Source organism: Artemia sp. Qi Xiang Cuo, chromosome 19 (assembly GCF_049724085.1).
Source record: "Artemia sp. Qi Xiang Cuo chromosome 19, ASM4972408v1, whole genome shotgun sequence".
Lineage (NCBI taxonomy): Eukaryota > Metazoa > Arthropoda > Branchiopoda > Anostraca > Artemiidae > Artemia > Artemia sp. Qi Xiang Cuo.
Window position 1 is genome coordinate 61046351 of NC_142812.1, and position 26463 is coordinate 61072813.

The following is a 26463-nucleotide window of genomic DNA, read 5'->3' on the forward strand; positions in this document are numbered from 1 at the left end:
ACTTATTATTGCTTGACTAACTGTTAGCTGATCGTGTCAGGAGTTAAAGTTGGGGGGGGGGGCTGCCACCCCCCAAACCCCCTGCTCTTTAAGATTAAGGAGGCACACTTGTGCCTCTTTAAAGAGTTCTTCTGGAGACGCCTGTTGAGCCGAAGGATTTAATAGATTGGATTTAAAAAAGAAACTGAGTTTCTTTTTTAAACTTTAAATTCAATATGTAAAAAAACTTTCTCTGAAGGGGAATCGAACCCGGGTCTTCCGTCTGACAGTAAGGAGTTGTGACCACTGCACCAAAGAAACGTTACATTAGTTTTATTCTGTGCGATGTATTTTGGACGCAAGTAAATCCCCACAAAACTTGATATTTGGTTTTTTGAAAACAGGGGAGAAGTGATCGGATTGAGCGGAAATTCCGAGGATAAGCTTTCAGATCCCAGGAAAGGTTGTCCACTAATTTTTAGTCAGATCGGACAACCTTAAAGGGGGGCTGTGGTCGGAAAATTTTACGTGGGCTCTTATAGGAAAACGAGGTTTTTCGTAAATGTAAATTCGGGAGATGATTTTTTCGGTCTGAAAATATCAAGGCCCTAACAGGTCGAATTCTGCTTCGAATGAGTCCTCATTCACCCGGATCCGTTGCCAACTGTGGCCTGTAGGCGTGGCTGATAAAAAAAGAGAAATGAACTTTAAGTGGCTATATTTGTTTTTTGGAAAACAGAGAAGGAGTGATCGGATTGACCTGAAATTTCGAGGATAAGCTCTCGGGTCCTAGTAAAGCTTAACCTCTAAATTTCAGCCCAATCGGACAACGTTAAAGGGGGGCTGTGGTCGGAGGGTCGAAACTTCCGGCCCACTTTTACCCATGAAGATAAAGTCGGAGGGGGGTAAAATTTTGCAAGTTTCTTAGTTGGAGCTTGGGCTACAAAATGCGATCACCGCTGTCTCTCTGCGACCGTTAGGACCGAAAATCGCTTAACATTGTGGTGGGTCGCCTCTTTATAGAGGCACAAGTGTGCCTCCTTGATATTCAATTTGATTTTGTTTATACTTTCCAAGACTGTTCAAGACTCATATAGTTTTCAGTAAGGCGGCAGTAAGCTATACGACAGCATTGTCGTAGAAACTACAAAAAGGGATCATTCGATTGGAAATTGAAATGGCTAGTGCCCTTTTTAATAGTCGAAAGTGATTGGAGGGCAAATAACCCCCTCTCACGCCCACCATTTATCCAAACACATCCAATCAAAATTTTGAGATAGCCATTTTGTTCAACTTAGTTGAAAGTTCTGGAAACAACGTCTTTGAGGATGACAACCCAACCACAGCCCTCAGGGGAAGGGTTATAAGTTATGCCCTGGAGGCAAATAATGTTTTCATAGCAAGCGTTGTACCAGTTTTCCGACCAAAGTTGTACTGCAAGAGATTAATTTGTACCATCTGAACAGTAGGTTAAAAATTCACCGCTCGCGTCGCCAAAGCAGCAACCTCATAGTTTGAAATATGAAGAATGCTTCTATACACTTTCTCAGCTTAACAAAATAGCAGCCCCAAACCGCTAAAAGCAATTTAGAAGAAGGTTTCAGTAAAATTTTCTGAAAGTTTTCTCGAAGATGATTGTTGGTATTAATCCTTTTTATCCGATTGTTGGACGCCAGAGGCTACAAAAAAAAAACATATCAGCAATCACGCCATGAAAATGGCTAGCACCACATATTCGTATATGTTCATGGACTAGGCTACCCACCAGCAAGTTACGCGTCATATAATTCACTGGTCATTCGACATAAGCTCTTGGTCGATTCTACTAATTAGAACTAAATTAATTTAATTTAGCGTGTGGGAGAACAAGTAGGTTTAAAGTGAAACGGCCGAGCATAAGAAAACGCTTTGAACCGTTAACATATTTTTGCCTGTAAACCCGAGACCAAAACACGGCTGGATCTGAGCCAAGTACCAAGCTCAGAGGAAAAGGGTAATCTCATCCACTCTTGGACGGTATCTTCCAGGTCGTTGTCGCTCAGTAAATTCAGAAACTGAGCCAGAAGCGGTTTCAGGTTTTACTGATTTTACTCAACTCCCATAGCATAGCGGGGATGAAGCCTATCGAAGTTCCTTACCGATGAATACCTTGAGTTGAAACAAAAACGATATCTCATCACAGAGCACGATCAAACATTTCCTACACTCTTTTTTAAACTCAATTGCAGCAGATAGAGATACCTTTTATTTGGAAAAAATAACTTCCACTCGGCCCCCATATTCCACGTCCTTGACATCGATATACTAGTTTGCATCATGTGGATTTATGAGGTGGGAATCACTTTCTTTGGTACAACTAGGCAACCAAAAGAGGGACGCTATTGTCTTGTACACTTCACAAAAACGATTATAGACAAGTTGAAATTGGGCGTCTTCTGCATGAAATTGCTTATTTAGGTCTTCGATATACTTCAAATATACACCAGGAAGGCAAAGTAAGCCTTGAAAACCGCTGACAGTAGCTAATTTAGTATGGCAGTTGTCTTCCCCGGCTTGTTGGCCTCTTTAAGACTTTTTGCACGGAAGAATAAAGTGAAGCAATCCCACTGCTCCAAATATCGAGCTACAACGGCTTGTCTAGACAACCATCGAGTTGCTATATGTCTAAAAATTCAACGTTCTTTCTATTCCATTTACTTTTGCAATTCTACAATCTCACTGGCCGTTTTGGGCTGCGACAAATAAAATCGTATACATCCTGGTAAAAATTTTCAATTTCTTTTGGCAATTGTTTGCCGGCAGCACTGGCACATATGTGAATGGAATGGCATGAACAACCAAGTACAAAAAAACTTGAAAGGTCTTCTGACAGCTTCGCCTAAACACCACCTTGCTCCCTCATCATAACCGACGTATTGTCTGCGGCAAATCCTATTAGGTTTACCTTTGGAGCTCCAATCATAGGCAGCGCAATAGCGCTGCCTAAGTAAAGAACGATGTTGGCACAATGTAAAAACTTCGAAAAGAGCTCATTTAATTTGAAATTGGAGGGCAACTAACCCTCCTCTCACGCTCACCTTTTCCCCAAACACATCCAATCAAAATTTTCAGATAGCACTTTTTATGCAACGTAGTTTTAAGTTCTGGAAATTAGGTCTTTGAGGATGACAACCCCCCCCACAGCCCTCAGGGAAAGGGTCGTAAATTATACCCTGAGGGCATATAAGGTTTTTATAGAACGCGTTGTCGTAGAAACTTAAAAAGGGCTCATTCGATTGGAGATTGAAACGACTAGAGCCCTTTTTAATAGTCGAAAGTGATTGGAAAACAACTAACACCTCTTCCACACCCACCATTTCCCCAAACACATCCAAAAAGAATTTTTAGATAGCCATTTTGTTCAACGTAGTTGAAAGTTCTGGAAACTAGGTCCTTTGAGGATGACAACCCAACTACAGCCCTCAGGGCAAGGGTTATAAGTTATGCCCTGGGGGCAAATAAGGTTTTCATAGAAAGCGTTGTCGTAGAAACTTCAAAAAGAGCTCATTCGATTGGAAATAGAAATGGCTACCCGTTTTAATAGTCCAAAGGGATTGGAGGGCAAATAATCCCCCTCTCATGCCCACCATTTATCCAAACACATCCAATCAAAATTTTGGGATAACCATTTTGTTCAACGTAGTTGAAAGTTCTGGAAACTAAGTCTTTGAGGATGATAACCTCCTCAGAGCCCTCAGGGCAAGTGTTACAAGTTATGCCCTGGGAGCAAATGAGGTTTTTTTGAAGGCTTTGTCGTAGAAACTTGAAAAAGGGTGCATTCGATTGGAAATTCAAAGGGATGGTGCCCTTTTTAATAGTCGAAAGTGATTGGAGGGCAACTAACCCCCCCCCCCTCTCATGCCCATCATTTCCCCAAAAACATACAATCAAAATTTTTAGATAGCCATTTTTTTCAACGCAGTTGAAAGTTCTGGAAATTAGGTCTTAGTAGATGACAACCCCCCACAGCCCTCAGGACAAGGGTTGTAAGTTATGCCCTGGGGGCATATGAAGTTTTTACATAAAGATTTGTCGTAGAAACTTCAAAAAGGTCTCTTTTGTTTTGAAATTGAAAGGAGCCCTTTTTAATAGTCGAAAGTGATTGGAAGGCTTGATGTTTTTATAGTAAAGATCGAAGTGGGTATAATGTATTATTTTGTTGTTGTTGTTGTTGTTTAGACCAGGGCACTTCGTATCGAAGGAGTTGTCGAAGGAACTTCAAATAGGGCTCATTCGATTGAAAATAGAAAGGGTTGATGCCCTTTTTAATAGTCGAAAGTGATTGGAGGGCAACTAATAATCCTCCCATGCCCACCCTCCCATTTGCCCATTATGTTTTAAAAACTAAATGTTGCCTTAAGATTAAATCAAAATGCACTGTGTTAATGCTAATTCCCAATAATGTATCTCAGCAACAGTGTTGCCGACGAACAGTGAATTCAGCAACAGTGAATTCCCAATAATATATCTCAGCAACAGTGTTGCCAGTGTTGCTTCGGGATAAATTGTACCAGTTTTCCGACCGGAGTTGTACCACAAGAGATTAATTTGTACCATCTGAACAGTAGGTTAAAAATTCGCCGCTCGCGTCGCAAAAGTAGCAACCTCATATTTTAAATATGAAGAATGTTTCTATAGACTAAATGCTTCTATAGACCCAAACTGCTAAAAGCATATTAGAAGAAGGCCACAGTAAAATTTTCTGAAAGCGTTCTCGAAGCTGATTGTTGGGATTAATCCTCCTTCTCAAAATTTTGAGCATTAAGTCAAATAATGGATAAAGTAAGAAAGCCAATAACCTAGTGTAAAAAACTTATAATCCACCTATAGGATGAGTAACGGGCGCAAGAAGCTACAAAAAAAATTTCAGCAATCACGCCATGAAAGTGGCTAACACCACATATTCCCATATGTCCACGGAAAAGGCTACCTACCAGCGAGTTACGGGTCGACCACATAGTTCACTGGTCATTCGACATAAGCTCTTGGTCGATTCTACTAATTTGAACTAAATTAATTTAACAGAAGTATTTTGACTACATTGCACAAGAAATTGGGTTAAACCGTACAAAGGTAATCAAACTGTAACATTAAAACGAACAAAAAAGAGGAAAATTTGTGCCAGTTGGTCATTTTTTCCTCTGTTTCTTTTTGTAGCCCAACTATTTCATATCCCCTTCCACAGTTTTCGACATTGGATGCAGAACCATTTTCAAGGGTGGTTTCCAATTCTTTGAGACGATCCGTTTTGCACTGAGAAGCCCGTTCAAGGTGGCGAAACCGAGACGATTTCTAATGCTGGGATTGTTCAGATTTACAGCTGAGAAAGTTCGCTCAGCAGCAGCGGAAGCGAGTGGGAGAACAAGCAGGTTTAAAGTGAAACGCCCGAGCAGAAGAAAACGCTGTGACCCATTAACATCTTTTTGAGACCAAAACACGGCTGGATCTGAGCCAATCAAAGTATCAAGCTCAGAGGAAAAGGGTAATCTCTTCCAGTCTTGGAAGATATCTTCCTGGTCATTGCCACTCAGTAAATTCAGAAGCTAAGCCAGAAGAGGTTCCAGGTTTTGCTGATTTTACTCTACTCCCAAAGCGTAGCGTGGATGAAGCCTATTGAAGTTTCTTACCGATGAATACATTGAGTTGAAAAGAAAACGCCATCTCATCTCATCACAGAGCACGATCAAACACTTCCTACACTCTTTTTTAAACTCAATTGCAGCAGATAGAGATACCTTTTCTTTGGCAAAAATCCCTTCCACTCGGCCCCCATATTCCATGTCCTTGACATCGACATACTAGTTTGTATCATGTGGATTGATGAGGTGGGAATCACTTTCTTTGGTACAACTAGGCAACAAAAAGTGGGATGCTATTGTCTTGTACACATCAGAACAACGATTATAGAGAAGATAAAACTGGGTGTCTTCTGCATCAAATTACTTGTTTGGGTCTTCAATATACTTCAAAATATACACCAGGAAGGAAAAGTAAGCCTTGAAAACCGCTGACAGCAAATTTTTTAGTATGGCAGTTGCCTTCCCCGGCTTGTTGGCCTTTTTAAGACTTTTCGCACGGAAAAATAAAATCAAGCAATCCCACTGCTCCAAATATCAAGCTAAAACGGCTTGTCTAGACAACCATCGAGTTGCTATATGTCTCAAAATTCGACGTTCTTTCAATTCAATTTACTTTTGCAATTCTACAATCTCACTGGCCGTTTTGGGCTGCGACAAATAAAATCGTATACATCCTGACAAAAATTTTCAATTTCTTTTGGCAATTGCTTGCCGGCAGCACTAGCACATATGTGAATGGAATGGAATGTGAATAGAACAACCAAGTACAAAAAAACTTGAAAGGTCTTCTGACAGCTTCGCCTAAACACCACCTTGCTCCCCCATCATAACCGATGTATTGTCTGCGGCAAATCCTATTAGGTTTACCTTTGGAGCTCCAATCATAGGCATCGCGCTGCCTAAGTAAAGAACGATGTTGGCACAATGTATTATTTGTTTTTTTCGTTTTTTTTTCCATACCAGGGCACTTCGTATCGAAGGAGTTGTCGTAGAAACTTCGAAAAGGGCTCATTCGATTGGAAATTGGAGTGGCTAGTGCTCTTTTTAATAGTCGAAAGTTACTGGAGGATAACTCGCCCCCCCCCCCACGTCCATCATTCCCCCAAACGCATCCAATCAAAATTTTGAGATAGCCATTTTGTTCAGCGTAGTTGATTTCCACATAGAAAATATGCGTTTGAGGAGGAAACTCCCCCCCAACCCTCAAAGCAAGGGTTTTAAGTTATGCCCTGGGGGCATATAAGAACGATGTTGGCACAATGTATTATTTATTACTTTTTTGCTTTAGAGCAGGGCACTTCGTATCGAAGAAGTTGTCGTAGAAACTTCAAAAAGGGCTCATTCAATTGGAAATTGGAGTGGCTTGTGCCCTTCTTAATTGTCGAAAGTGATTGGAAGGCTAACACCCCTCCAACGCCCACCATTTCCCCAAATGCATCCATTCAAAATTTTGAGATAGCCATTTTGTTCGAGATAGAATTTTTTTTTGACGAAGACACTCCCCCAAAACCCTCAGGGCAAGGGTTTTAAGTTATGACCTTGGGGCATACAAGGTTTTTATAGAAGGCGTTGTCGTAGAAATTTCAAAAAAGACTCATTCGATTAGAAATTCAAAGGGCTAGGGCCCTTTTTATAGTTGACTTCCAGATAGAAATTATTTTTTTTAGGAGGACACTCCCCCACAACCCTCAGGGCAAGGGTTGTAAGTTATGACCTAGGGGCATATAAGGTTTTTATAGAGGGCGTCAAAATTTTCAACATCCAATCAAAATTTTGAGATAGCCATTTTATTTAACGTAGTTTTTAGTTCTGAAAATCAGGTCTTTGAGGATGACAGCCCCCCCACCCACAGCGCTCAGGGCAAGGGTTGTAAGTTATGCCCTAGGGGCATATAATGTCTTTATAGAAAGCGTTGTCGTTTCAAAAAGGGCTCATTCAATTGGAAATCGAAAGGGCTAGTGCCCTTTTTAATAGCCGAAAGGCTTGACATTTTTTCAAACAGTTCGTGTAACGAACTTTAAGTAAGGAGCGACCCGACTCAATCGTAACCAAAACTCTAGAAAACGAGTTTTTGATACCAATAGATACATCAAAACAATCAAATTTCAGTGCTGACTTCAAATATATAACTTTCAGCAAGTTTAGTGCTATTCATCAAAAGTTCCGCGCCTGAGAAAATTTGGCTGATTTTCAAACAAAGGGGGAAAGACCCTCTAAAAGTTATAGAACTTTAATGAAAATAACACCATCGTATTCAGCGTATCAGAAAACCCTACTGTAGAGGTTTCAAGCTCCTATCTACAAAAATATGGAATTTTGCAATTTTTTTGCCAGAAGAAAGATCACGGATGCGTGTTTATTTGTTTTTTTGTTTGTTTTTTTTTTTCTCAGGGGTGATCGTATTGACCCAGTGTTCCTAGAATATCGTGGGAAAGCTCATTGAAACGGAAATTAAAACTTCTAGTGCCCTTTTTAAGTGACCAAAAAAAATGGAGGGCAACTAGGTCCCCTCCCATCCAAAGTAACCCGATCAAAATTTTGAGACGGCCATTTTGTTCAGCATGGTCGAAAATATTTCGCATATGTCTTTTATAATTACTTAGTCTGCCGACGTCTTCAAAGAGAGGGCTTAAAGTTATGAACTTTAACCACAGTTATCATATAGTAATTGGTATTAGAACCCATACATAAGTTTTCTGGACTTTTTGTTTATGTTATTGTAAGGGGGCAGGGGGTCGGGGGTTATGTTGGAGGATCTGTCCATGAAGGAAGTTTTCATGGGGGAATGGAAATTGCCATGAAGGGGGCACCGGATTTGCCAGCATTATTTATTGGTTATTGGGAAGTATACAGACATTTTCAGGAAGGAATTTTTTCTGGAGGGGGGGCTAAAGGAGGGGGTTACTCTGGAGAATCTTTCCGTGGAGGATGTTTCTTTGGGGTAAGAGACATTTTTATGAAGGGGGCGCCGGATTTCCAAACATTATTTAAAAAACGATCAGAAATTAAATAAAAGAAATTAAATTATTTGTTATGCTGATGACATCCTGAATCTCAGCCGTACGATCCAGCGGATTGAGCAGAATCTAAAAATCCTCAAAGATGAATATTCAAAAATCGGTCTGTCTTTTAATCCTGAGAAATCCGAAGTAATCCTTTTCAATTGGCGAAATCCCTCTACTTCTCTTATAAATCTGGACGGCTCTCTTGTTAAACCCGCAGACCATATTACATACCTGGGCCTTCCAATTGGCACATCTATCGGCCACAAACGTCGTTTGCTGATTTCTCACGTTGAGCGTAAAATTAGCATTTCTTACGCTGGAATCGTAAAAAGCAAACTAAGTTTCAACCGTTATATTTTAGCATCCATTTACAACACCACAGCCCTTCCACATCTGCTTTACATTGCTCCTTTCTGGAGATTCTTTACAGTTACAGATAAAAAGCACCTACGATCAATCTTCTTCAGATTTGCTAAATATCTTCTACATTTGCCCCCTTGGACAAGAAACCGTAAAATTATTCATTTGTATAAGCTATCTGACCCTAATATTAGCATTAATAAATCTCTATCCCGTTTTCAAAGTAAGTTTAGTCATCCATGGTCAACAATTTGTTCACAATAGTTTTTTTATATTAATGTAATGCATATAGTCACTGTTCGTATTAATGTAATGAAGAGTTTTTTTTGTCAGGTATTTGAATTTTCAATGTGTGTTTGTGTCCTCCTTTTTCTTCCTTTTTTCTTTCTTTTTCTTTTGTGATTACTCCGGCTAATGTACTTTTTTTGTACCTTTTTTTGATGGGCAATACATGAATAATAATAATAATAATAATAATATATATATATATATATATATATATATATATATATATATATATATATATATATATATATATATATATATATATATATATATATATATATATATATATATATATATATATATATATATATATATATATATATATATATATATATATATATATATATATATATATATATATATATATATATATATATATATACTTGACTTGACTGACTCCCAGTCGACTGGATCTATTCGGGTCCAATCCATTTTTTCCACCCTGATTTACATCTAGAGGGAGTTCGTAAACTATTATGCGAGCCAAGATGAAATGAGCTCAAGGTCCAGAATATCCCTAGCCATGAAAATGACATTACAGATCTATAAGCAAATAATGCAGAGGATACCCCCATTTGTATCCCCCTTTAAAGTGGAATGTTATGAATGCTTTGATGTACCATGGACAAACCCATCATTCCCAAACGCTGTCTTCTCCATTCTAGTCAAGGGATCCATAATTCATTACCCGCTAAAATCTAGATATCTTCTTTTATACTATGTTTTTTTAGTTGAGGGCTACATCACTTTTCACTCTGCCTGCACTGCAATCACTAGGATAAAAATATTCAGCATACTTTGTTTGAGCTTATTTTTTTAGTTTGGGGCTACATCACTTTTCACTCTGCCTGCACTGCAATCAATAGGATAAAAATATTCAGCATACTTTGTTTGAGCTTTTTTTTAGTTGAGGGCTACATCACTCTTCACTCTGCCTGCACTGCAATCAATAGGATAAAAATATTTAGCATACTTTGTTTGAGTTTTTTTTAGTTTGGGGCTACGTCACTTTTCACTCTGCCTGCAGGGCAATCAATAGGATAAAAATCTTTAGCATACTTTGTTTGAGTTTTTTTTTTAGTTGGGGGCTACGCCACTCTTCTCTCTGCCTGGACTGCAATCAATAGGATAAAAAATTCAGCATACTTTTTTTGAGGGCCCATCTTCTGCAGGTGATTCCAGAACTTTAAAGCATTATTATTGGAGTGCAAAAATCCAAGAAAACCTTCGGGCTATTATTAACCACCATTTCCCTCATCAAAGAGAATCAATTATCTTAAATATATCATTAATATCTTAAAAAATATTATCTATCAGTCTATCTATTTATGAGTCCATCATCTATCCATCTATCAATCAGATTATCTATCAGTATCAAACAGTTCGTGGTAACGAACTGTAAGTAAGGAGCGGCCCGGCTCAATGGCAACCGAAACTCTAGAAAACGGGTTTTTGATACCAATAGATATATCAAAAGAATCAGATTTCAATGCTGATTTCAAATATATAACTTTCATCAAGTTTAGTGCTACCCATCAAAAGTTGCGTGCCTGAGAAAATTTGGCTGATTTTCAAAAATAGAAGGGAAGACACCCTAAAAATTAAAGAAGCTTAATGGAAATCATACCATCGTATTCATCGTATCAGAGGACCCTAAAATAGAAGTTTCAAGCTCCTATCTACAAAAATGTGGAATTTTACATTTTTTGCCAGAAGAAAGATCACGGATGCGTGTTTATTTGTTTGTTTGTTTGTTTTTTTTTCCCAGGGGTGATCGTATCGACCCAGTGGTCCTAGAATATCGTGGGAGGGCTCATTGGAACGGAAATTAAAAGTTCTAGTGCCCTTTTCAAGTGACCAAAAAAAATGGAGGGCAACTAGGCCCCCTCCCACGCTTATTTTTTTCCCAAAGTCACCCGATCAAAATTTTGAGATAGCCATTTTGTTCAGCATGGTCGAAAATATGATAAATATGTCTTTTAGGATGACTTAATCCCCCGAAGTTCCCAGAGGGAGGGCTAAAAGTTATGAACTTTACCCAATGTTAACATATAGTATTGGTTATTGGGAAGTATACAGATGTTTTCAGGAGGTTTTTTTTCTGGTAGTGGGAGGGAAGGGTGGGTCGGTGGCAATGTTGGAGGATCTGTTCATGAAGGAAGTTTTCATGAGGGAAGGTAAATTGCCATGAAGGGGGCGCCGGACTTGCCAGCATTATTTATTGGTTATTGGGAAGTATACAACCATTTTCAGGAAGGATTTTTTCTGGAGGGGGGGGCTAGAGGAGGGGAATACTATGGAGAAGAGGGCTAGAGGAGGGGATTACTCTGGAGAATATTTCCGTGGAGGATGTTTCTTTGGGGTAAGGGACATTTCTATGAAGGGGGCGCCGGATTTCCAAGCATTATTCAAAAAACGATCAGAAATTAAATAAAAAACAAGTTTTTTCAACTGAAATGTAAGAAGGAATATTAGAACTTAAAACGAACAGAAATTATAAAGTATGTGAGGGGGTTCTCCCCCAAGTCAAAAACTCGCACTTTACGCGACAGTTTTTTTTATTGGTTTAAAAAGAGATATATATTATAATTAAACGGCCTTTTTGATTAAGGGGTTTGTGAATCAACATTTTTTTTAACTTTTAACGTAAAGAGCGTGGTATTGACTAAGGGAGAACCCCTCATATACGTAATAACATATACGTAATAAAAAAAAACAATAAAAAAACAAGCGATACGGCTCAATAGTAATCCAAACTTTTAAAAACGGAATTTTGATGTCAATAAATGTATCAAAAGAATGAGTTTATAATACTGATTCTAAATATATGAATTTTATTAAGTTTAGTATTACACATCAAAGGCTACGAGCCTGAGAAAATTTACTCGATTTTTTAAAAAGGGGCCCCTACAAGTGAAAGAATTTTAATGAAAATCACACCGTCAGATTCAGCGTATCAGAAAACCCTATTACATAGGTTTCAAGCTCATATCTGCAAAAATCTGCAACTTTGTATTTTTTGCCAGAAGAAAAATATACGAATCTAGAAGTTAGTTACGTAAGTTAATTTGTAAAGACATCCATTTAGCAAAAGAAAAGTAAAATTTTTATGCAAATAAAAGCTGCATTAACTAAAAAATGATCAGAAATTAAATAAAAAAAACAAGTTTTTTAAACTGACAGTAAGGAGCGACATTAAAACTTAAAACGAACAGAAATTATTCCGTATATGAAAGGGCTGTCCCCTCCTCAACGTCTCGCTCTTTACGCTAAAGTTTGACTCTGTCTCACAACTTTATTTTTTAAAACAATAAAAAAATTTAGCGTAAAGAGTGAGGCGTTGAGGAGGGGACAGCCCCTTACATATACGGAATAATTTCTGTTCGTTTTAAGTTTTAATGTCGCTCCTTACTTTCAGTTTAAAAAACTTGTTTTTTTTTTTATTTAATGGCTGGTCTAAACCAGCCATGATAGTTATTATACAGACAGCCCCTAAAAGGCGAAAAAACTTTCATGGTAGTCCATATACCTCACTACATAGATGAAGAAGATATCTAAAGCAAACTGACCAGTTTAAAGTATTTTAATCACTCGCGCCATATTTAAATCAAGATTTGTTATTACTGTCTTAAAAGCATTCTACTTGTTTGTACAAAGAGGGAAACAGTAGGGTGTGTATCAAGACTCCAACCAATTCAAACCAAGTTGAGTCAAAAGCTGACTCCATTTTCCAGTTGAGTCACGTAAAACTGAAGCACTCCAACTGAAGTACTAGCTTTACACCAGTTCTTTCATTTACGAACGTTTATTAAAAAAAAAAATGCCAGTAGCTATGAAATTTTATATATATAACTTCATCAAAACGACTCAATTCCGTGTAATGGTAAACAAACTAATCACATTCCAAATGCTGTAGTGGGTTTACCAGTATCCATTCAGTAGCATAATCAGCTGATAAGATATTTCTGCAAGGAATTATGCAGATTTTTTAGCTGCAACAACTTTATTTTGGCGAGTAAAATAAACAACAATGATATCATTTTCTTGAGTGTTTTGGTGTCAAGAATTTACTTGATTCACTTTTAAACTAAGCCCTTTTTTCAGAGTTTATCTAAATAAGTAGCAATTTACTGTCAATTCCTCAATTATTGAAATTCATTCATATAGCGCTCTTAGTTAGGCAGGTAGAGATAAGGTTGTCTGACAGATGTTTTCTAATGACAGGGGGTTGTACCAAAATGTGCCAAGGGAAGACAAAAAAAAAATTTTTTCTTTCCTTTTTTTTTTTAGTTAGAAAAGTGTCACGTCGATATTCTTCAGAAAAAAAATTGTTGCTTTTAGTTTGGGGAACGAGAAAAATTCAAGCAAAGTGCAGTATTTTACCCGGGTTTTTCAAAATTACAGTTTATACGTCTTTAGTTTTCTAAGAAGCCAAATACCTCCCTAAAGTCACGTGTGTGTGCCCTTTTGAATAAAAATTAAATCAAAGAATGATATTGAAAAACTCACTACATATCAACATAGCACAGATTTAGTAGTAGAGAGGTGCTCTGTCTGGGTAGCATTCTATCTCTTCCTGCAAAGAACAGAAAGTAAAAACTGAAAATACAAGCTGTCTTTTTCTAAGGTCAGTGCTACTCAATTGCTTTTTATTTAGTATTCGTCCCACGCAATACTTCAATACTGCTTGGCTCTCATAACTCGTCATACCAGATTTATTTTTCCAATATGGCATCTAATATACTCCTTGTATACAGTACAAACAGGCACGTACGCAAGAATGTTTCTGAGGGTTGGGCATATGCTAAAAACCTCAGTTTATATGGAAAGCAAAAACAGATTGCAAAGCTATCCCGACTCTTTTTTTGGGCCAGGGGGTGGCTCAGTCCTAACACCTCCGTAAATACCCGAATATAACAATGGTCAATACTTACTCTATATCTATGTAGGAGAGATTAAGTAATAAAGAGGTGCTCTGTCTTGGAAGCATTCTATCCCCACAAAACAGAAAGTAAATACTGAATGAGAGCTTCCTTTTTTCCAGGGAAAGGACTCGAGATCTGCGCTACTCAATCACTTTCTCTAATAGTCATCAGAGGATGGATATAAGCATTTTATCTTGGTTCTAACTGAATTCAATGTAACTGAATACGTGTCTCTAATTTATTATATGCTAACTTCATGAAAGGAACCAACAATATAAATTTCACGGGACGAGGGGGTGGGAAGAAATGAAGTTTTGCATAGGTTGAGGAAGAAGACGTGCGTGCGTAGCTGTGTTGGCCTCAGGTACCTTGATGCTGAAGTGAGCTGTAAGGTTATTAGTACTTAGTTAGCTGTTAGTGAGTAACGAGAGTAGTAGTAGTAGTGAGAAGCAAGTAGTAAATTTGTTTCCTATTCTTCAAATTCAATTGGCCGTTTTCAAAGCATCAGAGTCTACTATCCATTGCTTGCAATTTTCTTCTTCTTCTTTTGCAAGGAAATTATGGCTGTCAAACGAATCGGGTTGACTTTTGCGAAAAAGTGGTGGAAGTAATTCAAAAAGCGCGATGTGATATTTTTTGTAAAATTAGGTTTACAGACCGCTTCCTTAACAGAAGTAAGATATTTTGATTGGTTTAACCTATCTTGTATGGTTATCAAGAAATTTACAAGTTCAGCTTCCTTTCCGAAATGTAACGTGTGCTCTTTTCCTACTAACAGAAGTAGTTAAAAAAAAGCTTTATTATGTCAACTATTATATCATTTTTTTAATATATCAGTCACTAGCATACCCGTCATGCCTTGCTGCGACCTCAAAAGAAAGGAAATTCAAAGACAAAAAAATAAATTTATGACTAAACAACATAGAAAATTATATTTTGGCAACGTGAAGTGTTGTTATCAGCCTTTGGTTGGTTTCGTCGAAAAAAAAGTGTTTCCGGTGAAAGTCTTATTTCAACTGATCAGTCTCATTTCGTTTCTTCGCCATTGATTAAACTCTGTTGTGTTTGGGGTCCGGCGTATCTTCCTGGAAAATCCTCCCAAAGAAAAATTTCTTCTGGAAATTTTCACCACATGTAGAATAACGATCGTAATTTTAAATTTATCAAGAAAATGCGAATAACGGGAAGGAAAGGAACTGTCAAGTATTTGTGTTCAGGGGTCTCTAATTTCACTCAGCTCGAGAGGTATTTCAATGATCAAGACGGTCTTTAGGGGGGAGGTGGAGGGATATTCTCTACCTAAACCTTTGCAACAGTATACTCAATAACTTATCAAAATTTTTCGGCGATCAGATGCACAGTGTAGTAATGTCCATAGGACACATAAACATACATACACTTAGGCAGCCTAAAGCAGTACTTTGCTAAAGCAGAGACAGACTAGTGCAACAGCGAAAAATTGTCCTATTTAAAGAGTATGCTGCGTCTATTTTTGAGTTGTGTTCTGAGTTAATTAAAAAAAAAAAAAACTTTTTTTTAACTGAAAGTAAGGAGAGACATTAAAACTTAAAACGAACAGAAATTATTCCGTATATGAAAGGGGTTATCACCCCTCAACGCTTCGGTCTTTATGCAAAAGTTTTTCATTGTTTAATAAAAAAATAAAGTTGTGAGAAAGTCAGACTTTAGCGTAAAGAGTGAGGTGTTGAGGAGGTGACAGCCCCTTTCATATACAGAATAATTTCTGTTCGTTTTAAGTTTTAACGTCGTTCCTTACTTTCAGTTAAAAAAAAATTGTTTTTTTTTTATTTAATTTTTGAACGTTTTGATCTTGGCTCACCGTACAGGAATAATTAAAACAAAATTTTCATATCAATTTACTTTTATTTGGTTAAATGGCTTTCTCGAAACTTGTTTAATTTTATTTTCGAACGTTTTTATTAGTAATAAATATACGCAGCTTAAGAATTAACTTACGTAACGAACTTCTATATTCATATATTTTTAATACGTATATTAGAGGGTTCGCCCCCTAGTCAGTACCTTGCTCTTTAAGCGAAAGTTCGAATTTTGTTCCAATTCTTTAAAAATGACCCCTTAATCACAAAGGCCGTTAATTAGAATAAATAGCTCTTATGAAAGTACTAACAAATCTTTGGCTTAAAGAGCGGGGTATTGACTAGGGGGTAAACCCAATCATATATGTAATACTTTCTGTTCGTATACAGTTTTGATGTTGCTGCTGTTGCAGTAGAAAAACTTTTTTTTTTATATTTAATTTCTGATCTTTTTTTGAATAATGCTGGGAAGTCCGGCGTCCCCTTCATAGCAATGCCCCTTTCCCCATGAAAACTTCCTTCGTGGAGAGATCCTCCCACGTAACCCCCGACCCGCCCCCCCACTACCAGGAAAAATCTCCCCTGAAAACGTCTGTATACTTCCCGATAACCAATACTATATGTTAACATAGGGTAAAGTTCATAACTTTCAGCCCTCCCCCCGGGAACTTCGGGGGTTTAAGTCATCCTAAAAGACATACTTATAATATTTTCGAACATGCTGAACAAAATGGCTATCTCAAAATTTTGATCAGGTGACTTTGGGAAAAATATGAGCGTGGGAGGGGACTAGTTGCCCTCCATTTTTTTTGCTCACTTAAAAAGGGCACTAGAACTTTAAATTTCCATTCCAATGAGCCCTGCCACGATATTCTAGGACCACTGGGTCAATACGATCACCCCTGGAAAAAAAAACAAAAACAAGTAAACACGCACCCGTGATCTTTCTTCTGGCAAAAAATGCAAAATTCCACATTTTTGTAGATAGGAGCTTGAAACCTCTACAGTAGGGTTTTCTGATACGCGGAATATGATGGTGTGATTTTCATTAAGGTTCTATAGCTTTTATGGGGTCTTTCCCCCTTTTTTCGAAAATCAGCCAAATTTTTTTAGGCGCTTAACTTTTGATGGGTAGGATTAAACTTGATGAATTTTATATATTTGAAATCAGCATTAAAATCTGATTCTTTTGATGTATCTATTTGTATCAAAATACCGTTTTCTAGAGTTTCGGTTACCACTGAGCCGGGTCGCTCCTTACTTACAGTTCGTTACCACGAACTGTTTGATCAAAAGCTTACATGCGTACGACATCTTTTAAGTCAATTGGGCTATATGATCAAGCTCAATCACTTCACCTTGTTACAAATATTCTATGGCCACCAGGCAGATGAGAATGGGAAACATATAAGAGCTGAATCTTCATTGATTTAACATGGAAAGATAGGGACTAAAAATTACTAGCACCACAAACAGTGTTAAACTATAGGAATCTATTACAAAATAAAAGTAAAAAAAAAATGGGAAATTGACATAATTGATCTGCATTTTTGGTTTTTCAAGAGTTATTCTAAGCTAGTTCATAAGTTTATAAGTTTATTAATCCACATTCACAAATAAATAAATAAATTAAACAGCACTTTCACGCTGGAGAAAACCTATGAAGGTTTGCGATCGCGCAAAACTCCACGTAACTACTTACCTATTAACTCAGCTATTTAATTAAAACTATTATAAATAAACCAAAAATAGATATAACCTATACCTATATATAACCTATACCTAACTATAATAGATATAACCTATATCTAACTATAACCTTTATATAAAAAAATATATAGATAAATAAATAAATAACTGAATTAAAAATAATAATAGATAAACAAAATATAAAAGAAAAATAATAATAACAAATCCAATCTCCATCACTCATAATACTCAACTCCCTCTCCCCTTCTCCACCCTGCCCTTCCAACCTTACCTTAGCCTCTACCCGCCCTTACCTTCCCAGCCTAACCTTACCTCTCCAGCTACTCTTCCTCCCCTAACCAACCTACCAGCCATAATAAAATATAACAAATTCCCCCCCCCCCCCCAAAAAAAAAAATCTTTTATATTCTTTTTAAATTGAGGTACGTGTTCCGCCGCTCTAATGCTCAATGGTAGCTTATTCCATACTGATGGACCCAGGCGTTTCATTGAAAATGAAGACCTGGTAGGACGTAAATCAACGACTATATTATCACTCTGCCTAGTTCCATAATTATGCAGGTCACTTTTAATTTGGTAAAAATTCTTAAAAACATCAGGGGTTAAACCATTCTTACACTGAAACACAAGTACTGCAGCTTGGTAATCTCTTATCTGACCTACATTAAGGAGCTTCAAAGACCAAAAACAAGCACATATGTCGTGTACATCCTGGACATACCTACCGATTGTTATTACAGCTTTATTTTGTAGAACTTGCACTCTCCTACAGTTGCATAAGAAGTTACTGCTCCATAGGAGGCAACCGTAGGAGATATATGGATAAGCCAACGAATAATAAATAGTGCTAATAAATAGAGGGGGAAAGTGCTGCAGACGTCGAAGTATTCCTACCCCCACGGGCAAGAGCTAAATCCAATCAGTGCAAAGAATGTCTAACTTAGCTCGAGAAGCTCTAGAAGGCTAACTAGGCTACTTGATATTAAGCTGATAAGTCAGATGGCAAAAAAAAAATTGTTTCATTCATCATCCTTTACATTTTAGAGTGCCTAAGAAGACATGCGTGCATTAGTTTACAGTAAACTAACAAAAGATTAAAACTGCAAAATTCTAGATGGCGATGGTGATTTTTCTTTTCAAAACTAGGAACAGTTGTCACATTGTCTCTTCAAAACAAAGTCATGAAGGTTGGAGAAGAAGTCATGAAGATTGCTCTTGTTTATTTCGCTTCTTTTTTTTAGTTCAGTATTTTTGCTCCCTATGATACATCATTACTTTGCCAAGCTGAGGGAATTTACTATCATATTAAGACATAACAAAATAAAACAAGTACATAAATATCCTTGCCTTGTTTCTCTAGTAGGAGCTTCAGCTTGCGTTTCTTCACTACGCGGAAGTTCTTCACCTTGTCTATCCAAAATATTACCAGAAGCATTGTTACCAGGAGGCATTGTTGTCAGAAAGCGGAACTGCAAAACGAAAATGGTTACGATAATGATCTTTACCAGACGGCAATTCGAGCTTGACCCCCCTCACTCTACCAGGTTAAAATCAACAATCCATGATATGTTTGATTCGACTGTTTTATGACTAAAAAGAACGTGATACAACTGTTCCTATAATTGAATCTTCCTTAGTGGTTAGATTTCAATATTAGGTACAATAGTAGTTAGATACAATAGTAAAAAATCGTGTTCCCCCCAAATGTCCAGGTATCTAGAAGTTCTTTCTACATTCTCCTAATAATTCACCTCTGTAGAGGCTTTTTAAAAAGACGTAGCCCCCCCCTAATCGCATACAAACACCAAAATAGTGCATTGTAGTGGAATGGTGGCCTATAATTGTAGAACATATTACTATAAGAAAAACGGAGATTGAACTATGATAATATTCCTTACAGAATTTTGTTATGTTTTTTCGTAAAATACTTTTTGAAAAGTACTGGTTAAATTATAGCAAAGACAGAAGGTCGAGTTGCCATATAGATAGGATAATTCATGATTATCATGGTTAGAGATATTAGAACACTTTTTCCTTTCATTTGAATAAATTTTTTATTTCTTTACAACAAACAAATGGTTATAATCTTTGATTGTCAATATTCAGTCTTTGAACTTGACCCCAGATTCACTCCCCCTACACCTAGGAAACCCACTCCATCCTGTATTGTTTTTCCATGAATAACTATCAATCTCAAAACGCATATGCAAGAGGTAGGGGAGGGTGGAGGGCAAATACTTTCGTGTTAAAAATTTTCATTGGCCTGTTTTGTGACCCGTTTTTATGAGCCGATCGCATTATTGCTTATTTCTGGAAAGACAAATAACCCCATTATTAAAACCATACCTGTAAGCATGAATGGTGTGATGACCAAGGCTGGCACAAATCCACGCCATTGAAAACAATAAAAAACCTGATTAGTCTTTAGGATATTTAAAAAAAATTGCTTTTACCATAAAAGAAGCTTTTCAGAGAAAAGTAAAGAGCTACATAAACGAACAATGAGCAGAAACAAAGTGAAGTAATTTATCAAGCGTAAACCTCTTTTTAATTTTTAAGTAATTTTTAAGCATAAAAACACTTTTCACTTTCACTTGAATATTTTTTTTATTTCTTTACAACAAATAAATGGTTATGATACCTGATTGCCAATATTCAGTCATTGAACTTCACCTTTACCACAGCTTTGCTCCCTCTACCCCTATGCAAACCCACCCAATCCTGTATTGATTGTCCATGAATGTCTATTATTCTTAAAACGCATATACAAGAAGAATGGGAAGGAGGGGGGGGTGGGTGGGTATGTATGTGTTAAAAGATTTCATTGGCCTTTTTTGGTGAGTCGATCACATTATTCCTTATTTCTGGACAAATAATTCCAAGATTAAAATTATACGTGCATGCATGAACGGTATGATGGTCAAGTCTGCACACAATTTATGCCAGTGAAAACAACGAAAAACCTTACTCTTTAGTGCATTTATAAAAAAAAAACATTTTTGCCACAAAAAAGTTTTTAAGAAAAAAGTAAAGACCTACATAAACAAAAGATGAGCAGAAATAAAATTCAAGTAATTTGTCAAGCGTAAGCGTACCATAAATCAACGAAAAGCAAAAACGAAAATCAACTTAACGAAACAACAGAACAAATCAAAGAAGAAAACGACAAATCTTATTGGCTCTTCAATGTAAAGTTCTAAACTAATAAACGGAAAGAAAAGTTTAGAGTCACGACATTATTTAATAGCGAACTCTCTTTTGTTCTGCGGTACAGGGATTTACAACTTTAAAACCTAGAGATGTCAACTTTTTTGCAAACTTTTAAAACAAACCAGTACCAATTGAAAACACCCCAACAACCCAATACCATCGTATAGGTTCCAAGGCCCCCCCCTAATTATGTTTTAATTCTAAAATATGAACTTTGTCCTCTACCTGGTCTTTTCTCTGAGGCCAATTTATAAGTTTGTCACATAGAGTATGATATTCAACAGTTCGTATGATTTCCATGGTTGTACAGCAATAGACTGAGAGGAAAGGACACATACAAGCACTAACGACATGATGCCAAGATGATAAGATAAGATTGCTTACCTAAGACAGAGCTTAGGTAAGGTTTAGGTAAGAAAAGACAAGCAGGATCGACTCTTTGTAAACCAAATGTGGCTATAGCACGTAAGCACCAAATTAAAGCGAGCTTCGCACTTCCAATATTGCATTGTTTACATTCCAAAAAAAGATATTATTACAAACAAAGAGCGAAGGTGAGGCTTCGGTAAGACTAGATAGATGGGCTATTAATTTTGCAAATGAAAAACATTCTGTGGTCCTTTTAAGTACCAAATTAAAAAGAACCTCTAATTTAAAACCTTACCCTACAATTTAGAAAAACGATGGCACCCATATGAAGAAGCGAGGTGTATAGCCCCATTCCCCTTGCTTCCCAAGGAGGCCCAAAACTGTATAGAAAGCGCTAATTATTATTAAGAAAAATGAAAGAAAAACTGTCTCCTTCTGTGTAAAAAGAGCCTTTATTTTAGACCTTTGCACCTCCACCCCCTAGAAATGCATACAGAGTTGCAAGTCCCAGATTAATGTATGCAGCTATCCACTTTATTATTTGACATTTTCTAAAAGAGAGAAGTTACAAAAATTCACTTTAATATAAAAAATAAATCATCAGAAAAGATAAAAATGATCAAATAAAAATAGCTTAGTAACTTAAATGGAATATCTTGTGCACTTTCAGTAAGTACCAGTGAAGGAGGTATTATGCAGCCACCTTATCGTGGTACCTCTCATTTTAGCGTCTTTTTTTGTGGTTGCTGGGAGGAAAAAAGGTGCGGGGAGTTGATGTTTGAGCCCGTAACCTTTCTGGTGAACTGTGCTGACAGCCTTGGAAAACTCCTAGTTAGGAATGGCAAAGAGAACGATGGAAGGTAAAACAGAAGAATTCTTGATGAACTCTTAAGCCCAGAGGGATTTACAGGGATTTACAATTTAAAACCTAGAGATGTCAACATTTTTGCAAACCTTGAAAACAACCCAGTACCAATTGAAAACACCCCAACAACCCAATACCATCGTATAGGTTCCAAGACCCCCCCCCCCCCCAATTATGTTTTAGTTCTAAAATATGAACTTTGTCCTCTACCTGGTCTTTTCTCTGAGGCCAATTTATAAGTTCATCACATATAGTATGATATTCAACAGTTCGTATGATTTCCATGGTTGTACAGCAATAGACTGAGAGGAAAGGACACATACAAGCACTAACGACATGATGCCAAGATGATAAGATAAGATTGCTTACCTAAGACAGAGCTTAGGTAAGGTTTAGGTAAGAAAAGACAAGCAGGATCGACTCTTTGTAAACCAAATGTGGCTATAGCACTTAAGCACCAAATTAAAGCGAGATTCGCACTTCTAATATTGCATTGTTTACATTCCAAAAAAAGATATTATTACAAACAAAGAGCGAAGGTGAGGCTTCGGTAAGACTAGATAGATGGGCTATTAATTTTGCAAATGAAAAACATTCTGTGGTCCTTTTAAGTACCAAATTAAAAAGAACCTCTAATTTAAAACCTTACCCTACAATTTAGAAAAACGATGGCACCCATATGAAGAAGCGAGGTGTATAGCCCCATTCCCCTTGCTTCCCAAGGAGGCCCAAAACTGTATAGAAAGCGCTAATTATTATTAAGAAAAATGAAAGAAAAACTGTCTCCTTCTGTGTAAAAAGAGCCTTTATTTTAGACCTTTGCACCTCCACCCCCTAGAAATGCATACAGAGTTGCAAGTCCCAGATTAATGTATGCAGCTATCCACTTTATTATTTGACACTTTCTAAAAGAGAGAAGTTACAAAAATTCACTTTAATATAAAAAATAAATCATCAGACAAGATAAAAATGATCAAATAAAAATAGCTTAGTAACTTAAATGGAATATCTTGTGCACTTTCAGTAAGTACCAGTGAAGGAGGTATTATGCAGCCACCTTATCGTGGTACCTCTCATTTTAGCGTCTTTTTTGTGGTTGCTGGGAGGAAAAAAGGTGCGGGGAGTTGATGTTTGAGCTCGTAACCTTTCTGGTGAACTGTGCTGACAGCCTTGGAAAACTCCCAGTCACAATTGGCAAAGAGAACGATGGAAGGTAAAACAGAAGAATTCTTGATGAACTCTTAAGCCCAGAGCTAGAAATGGCAGAGGACGAGTGGGCTAAACCAGAACGCGAAGAGGGGAGAAGTTCAGGGGGTTCCAAATTAGTCGCCTATGTCGGTTCTTGGGTTTGTCTAGTCCCTCTGTTTGAGTCCACCCTGATGCCCTTACATGAGGACCGAGTACATTTAAGGCAAGCCACCCCCTAGGATTTGGGCTTTTATCGATCTTATCCAGACAAATGAATGGGTGAGCGAGAAACAATGCTGAAGGTGAAGTTACTGCAGTAGATTTGTGCCATGAAGAGACCTTTTGCAACGATGAAGGTCTGGAGGAGCAATGAAAAATGAACAAAGGGAATAAAACGCTTTTTTTTGTGTCTGAGGCCACCATAAAAGAGGAGCCCAAACCGGAGTTCACCACTCGGAGGCTGCCGGGTCAAATGGTGAATAATCTCGCATGCATCCAATAAGAACTGGGAGGCAAGCCTGAGGAGATGGCTGGAGGCGTACGTGGAGGTTCCTCCGAGGCCGCGCTCTAATGCAAATCTGGTAGTAGCTTTGCCGTATGATGAGGTCCTGAGTTGGTGGACAGAAACCTAAGTTAAGGGAAACTTTTTATTTGTTATGATGAATGAAAAAACTATTATTGATTTTCAAACCACGGGCCATGGATCCACATCTGACGAGGTTATGACCGTGGAAGAGGAAACGCTGCTGCAAAGCGACAATGAATTTCAGGAAACGGTCATAAAACAAGAATTCTTTAGCCAGGAGCCATTCAAAGGAGGAGAGACGATATGCTTCCTTTCTGCTACAGCAAGGTTATTAGAGAAACTTACAAACATTAGAGTATCTCAGTTTTTTGGAGAATAGGTTTTTTTTTTATCCTAATCAATTTGGTTTTCGTAAAGGGATGTCTACGGAAGAGGTAGTTTTAATGTTGACTACATTTGTAAATGATGCTCTAGACCAGGGTTTTAAAGTCGCGTCCATTTTCTTAGACATTGTAAAAGCGTTCGACACTGTTGACCATTTAATTTTATTGTGGAACCTAGAAAATTGTGGAATAAGAGAAAAGGCATTGAAGTTAATTGAATCCTTTTTGAGTGATAGGACACAGTATGTAGAAATGTCTGGAGCTAAGTCGAGTGAAAGAGTAGTTGAATTTGGTGTACCCCAGGGTTCTATTTTAGGCCCTATTTTATTCCTAGTTTATATCAATGACTTGAGCTTTCCTGTAATGAGTTTGATAAATAATTCTTAAGGTTTATATAATAGTTCTAAGGTGATCCTTCCCAGTTTTGATAATGATATCCATTTTACTGTGGCAGCAAATACTTCAGCTCATTTAATATAAATAATGATAAAGGGTAAACTATGTATGGATAAGTGGATGAGAGTAAATAAACTTTTATTTAATCATAATAAATCAGGGTTTCTTATGTATGGTAGGTCTTCCAATTGCTACCCTTTGATCACTGATATGGAAATAGAAATTATGTAGTCAAGCATATCAATAATACCAAATATTTTGGTATTATTGTTGATGAATCCCTTAGTTTCAAAAATGATATACCTTTTAAGAGTAGTAAAATTTCAAGAAATGTTGGAATGATGAAAAAGTTAAATAATATATTCCCGAATTATGTCATGATTAATTTATTTCTCTTTACTCCACCCGTATTGGTTTATTGTGTGAGTATTTGGTCTAGTACGTTTTCAGTTCACTTGAAGCAACTACGTATGATGCAGAACACGCACTCCGAGTGTTGACCGGACATAGCAAAGAAACATCAGTTAGACCTCAATATTTACAGTTAAATATTATCCCTCTGTCGGGCCTAGGAAAATTTTATCATGCTTTATTCATGTATAAGTATTATTCCAAATTAGTTCCTAAGTGTTTCCTAAATTTACTTATTTCTGGTGATGAAATACACAATTATCCTACGCGATATGCTAATAAAGTGAGGATACCTCAAGTCGTTAGAACTAGATCTCTATTTTCAATACGTCATATTGGGCCAGATGCTTGGAATAATTTGCCCGAATTTTTGAAAAAGTCGGCATATGTGTGGGATTTCCGTAGAGATCTTAAAACATTTTGTCTCTAGTTGTATGATTTTTGAAGAATCTTTAAATTGAATTTCTTTCACTCTCAAGTTCTCCCCCGCCCCCCCCTCCCAAAAAAAATACAAATAAACTGTTAATTTTTTTGTTGGATGAAAACAGGTTTTTTTTTTATTGTATTGGTAGGTAGATTGTGCTGTTGTTTCGAAGGGTTGTTGCAACCAGGAGTAGGGCAAACGCAGATTTTTTCCAAATTTTTTCTTTCTTTGTTCTTCTTCCCTTTTTTAAATTACATTCCTATGTTTAAGGGGTTACTCCAAGCAAGCAAAAGCTCAAGGAGGGTTAATTCTTTTGTTGTTTTGCTTTTTTGCGTTTTCGTTATGTATTTCTTTGTGTATTTTCTTGAATAAACCCTGCCATCAAATCAAAAAACTGTATTTCTACAACTAGGAGAATTTCCTACAACTAGGAAAAATAATTTTTTTAGAGGAAGAAGCAGTAAAAAGTGCTGTCAGATTGCAGACTATTTCTGCATCATGTCTTGTTTGTAAGGAGAAATTCGTTCAAAACAAGACATCAGATTTAGTTAGACACTTTAAAAGAAAACACGCGTCAATTAGCACTAAATATTCGGTCAAGCAAGGAAGAAAGCAGCTGAGGAACTTCAGAGTTAAGAGTTAAGAGTTAAGAGTCATCAACTTCTTCTTTTAACAGCTGGATGCAATATTAGATCCTGTGTCAATAGATTTCTTCTTTGATTTTTTTTTTCAGCCAAACATTTTCCTCGTCCCCATAAGATAATTAAAAGATAGGAAAGTTAAAAGCAACGTCATACCAAAGGATAATAGCATACAAGTAATAAAACCCGAGAGGCAATTCCAGATTCCCGAAAAGGATAAGAGAGAAACGGAACAGGAGTTAGGGTTTCTCCACAAAAGTAACACGATAATTTACTTTACGGATGGTTCGCGATTTGAAGAGAATCAGGAACTAGAATTTTAATATACCA

General features: G+C 37.0%; 1 protein-coding gene across 1 annotated transcript in view; it reads right to left on the minus strand.

Annotated features, from left to right (window-relative positions):
• Positions 1-26463, minus strand: part of GLS (glutaminase) — a 163255-nt gene that overhangs the window by 101146 nt on the left and 35646 nt on the right. Inside the window, exon 3 of the mRNA XM_089105393.1 lies at positions 19068-19189. Within this exon, the coding sequence (XP_088961519.1) occupies positions 19068-19189 (122 nt within the window). The remainder of the gene's footprint in view (positions 1-19067; positions 19190-26463) is intronic.